The sequence below is a fragment of the Lipotes vexillifer genome, unplaced genomic scaffold (assembly GCF_000442215.2).
Source record: "Lipotes vexillifer unplaced genomic scaffold, Lipotes_vexillifer_v1.1 scaffold213, whole genome shotgun sequence".
NCBI classification, from domain to species: Eukaryota; Metazoa; Chordata; class Mammalia; order Artiodactyla; family Lipotidae; genus Lipotes; species Lipotes vexillifer.
Genome location: NW_006780610.1, coordinates 566619 through 566883, shown reverse-complemented (window position 1 = coordinate 566883; position 265 = coordinate 566619). Strand labels below are relative to the sequence as shown.

The following is a 265-nucleotide window of genomic DNA, read 5'->3' as shown; positions in this document are numbered from 1 at the left end:
CGGCGGCCTCCTGCTGGACGCGCTGCCGGGGCCGTACGCGGCCGCCGCCGCCGGGCCTCTGGGTGCCGCGCCCGACCGCTTCCCGGCCGACCTGGACCTCGACATGTTCAGCGGGAGCCTCGAGTGCGACGTCGAGTCCATCATCCTCAACGACTTCATGGACAGCGACGAAATGGACTTCAACTTCGACTCGGCCCTGCCGCCGCCGCCGCCCGGCCTGGCTGGGGCCCCGCCCCCCAACCAGAGCTGGGTGCCGGGCTGAGGG

The 265-nt window shown here is 73.6% G+C and overlaps 1 protein-coding gene across 1 annotated transcript in view; it reads left to right on the top strand.

Moving 5' to 3' along the window:
* FOXO6 (forkhead box O6) overlaps nucleotides 1–262 on the top strand; it is a 21115-nt gene extending 20853 nt beyond the window's left edge. Inside the window, 1 exon segment of the mRNA XM_007453732.1 lies at nucleotides 1–262. This exon segment is cut by the window's left edge and continues 19 nt beyond it. Within this exon segment, the coding sequence (XP_007453794.1) occupies nucleotides 1–262 (262 nt within the window).
* Nucleotides 263–265: the final 3 nt, after the last annotated feature.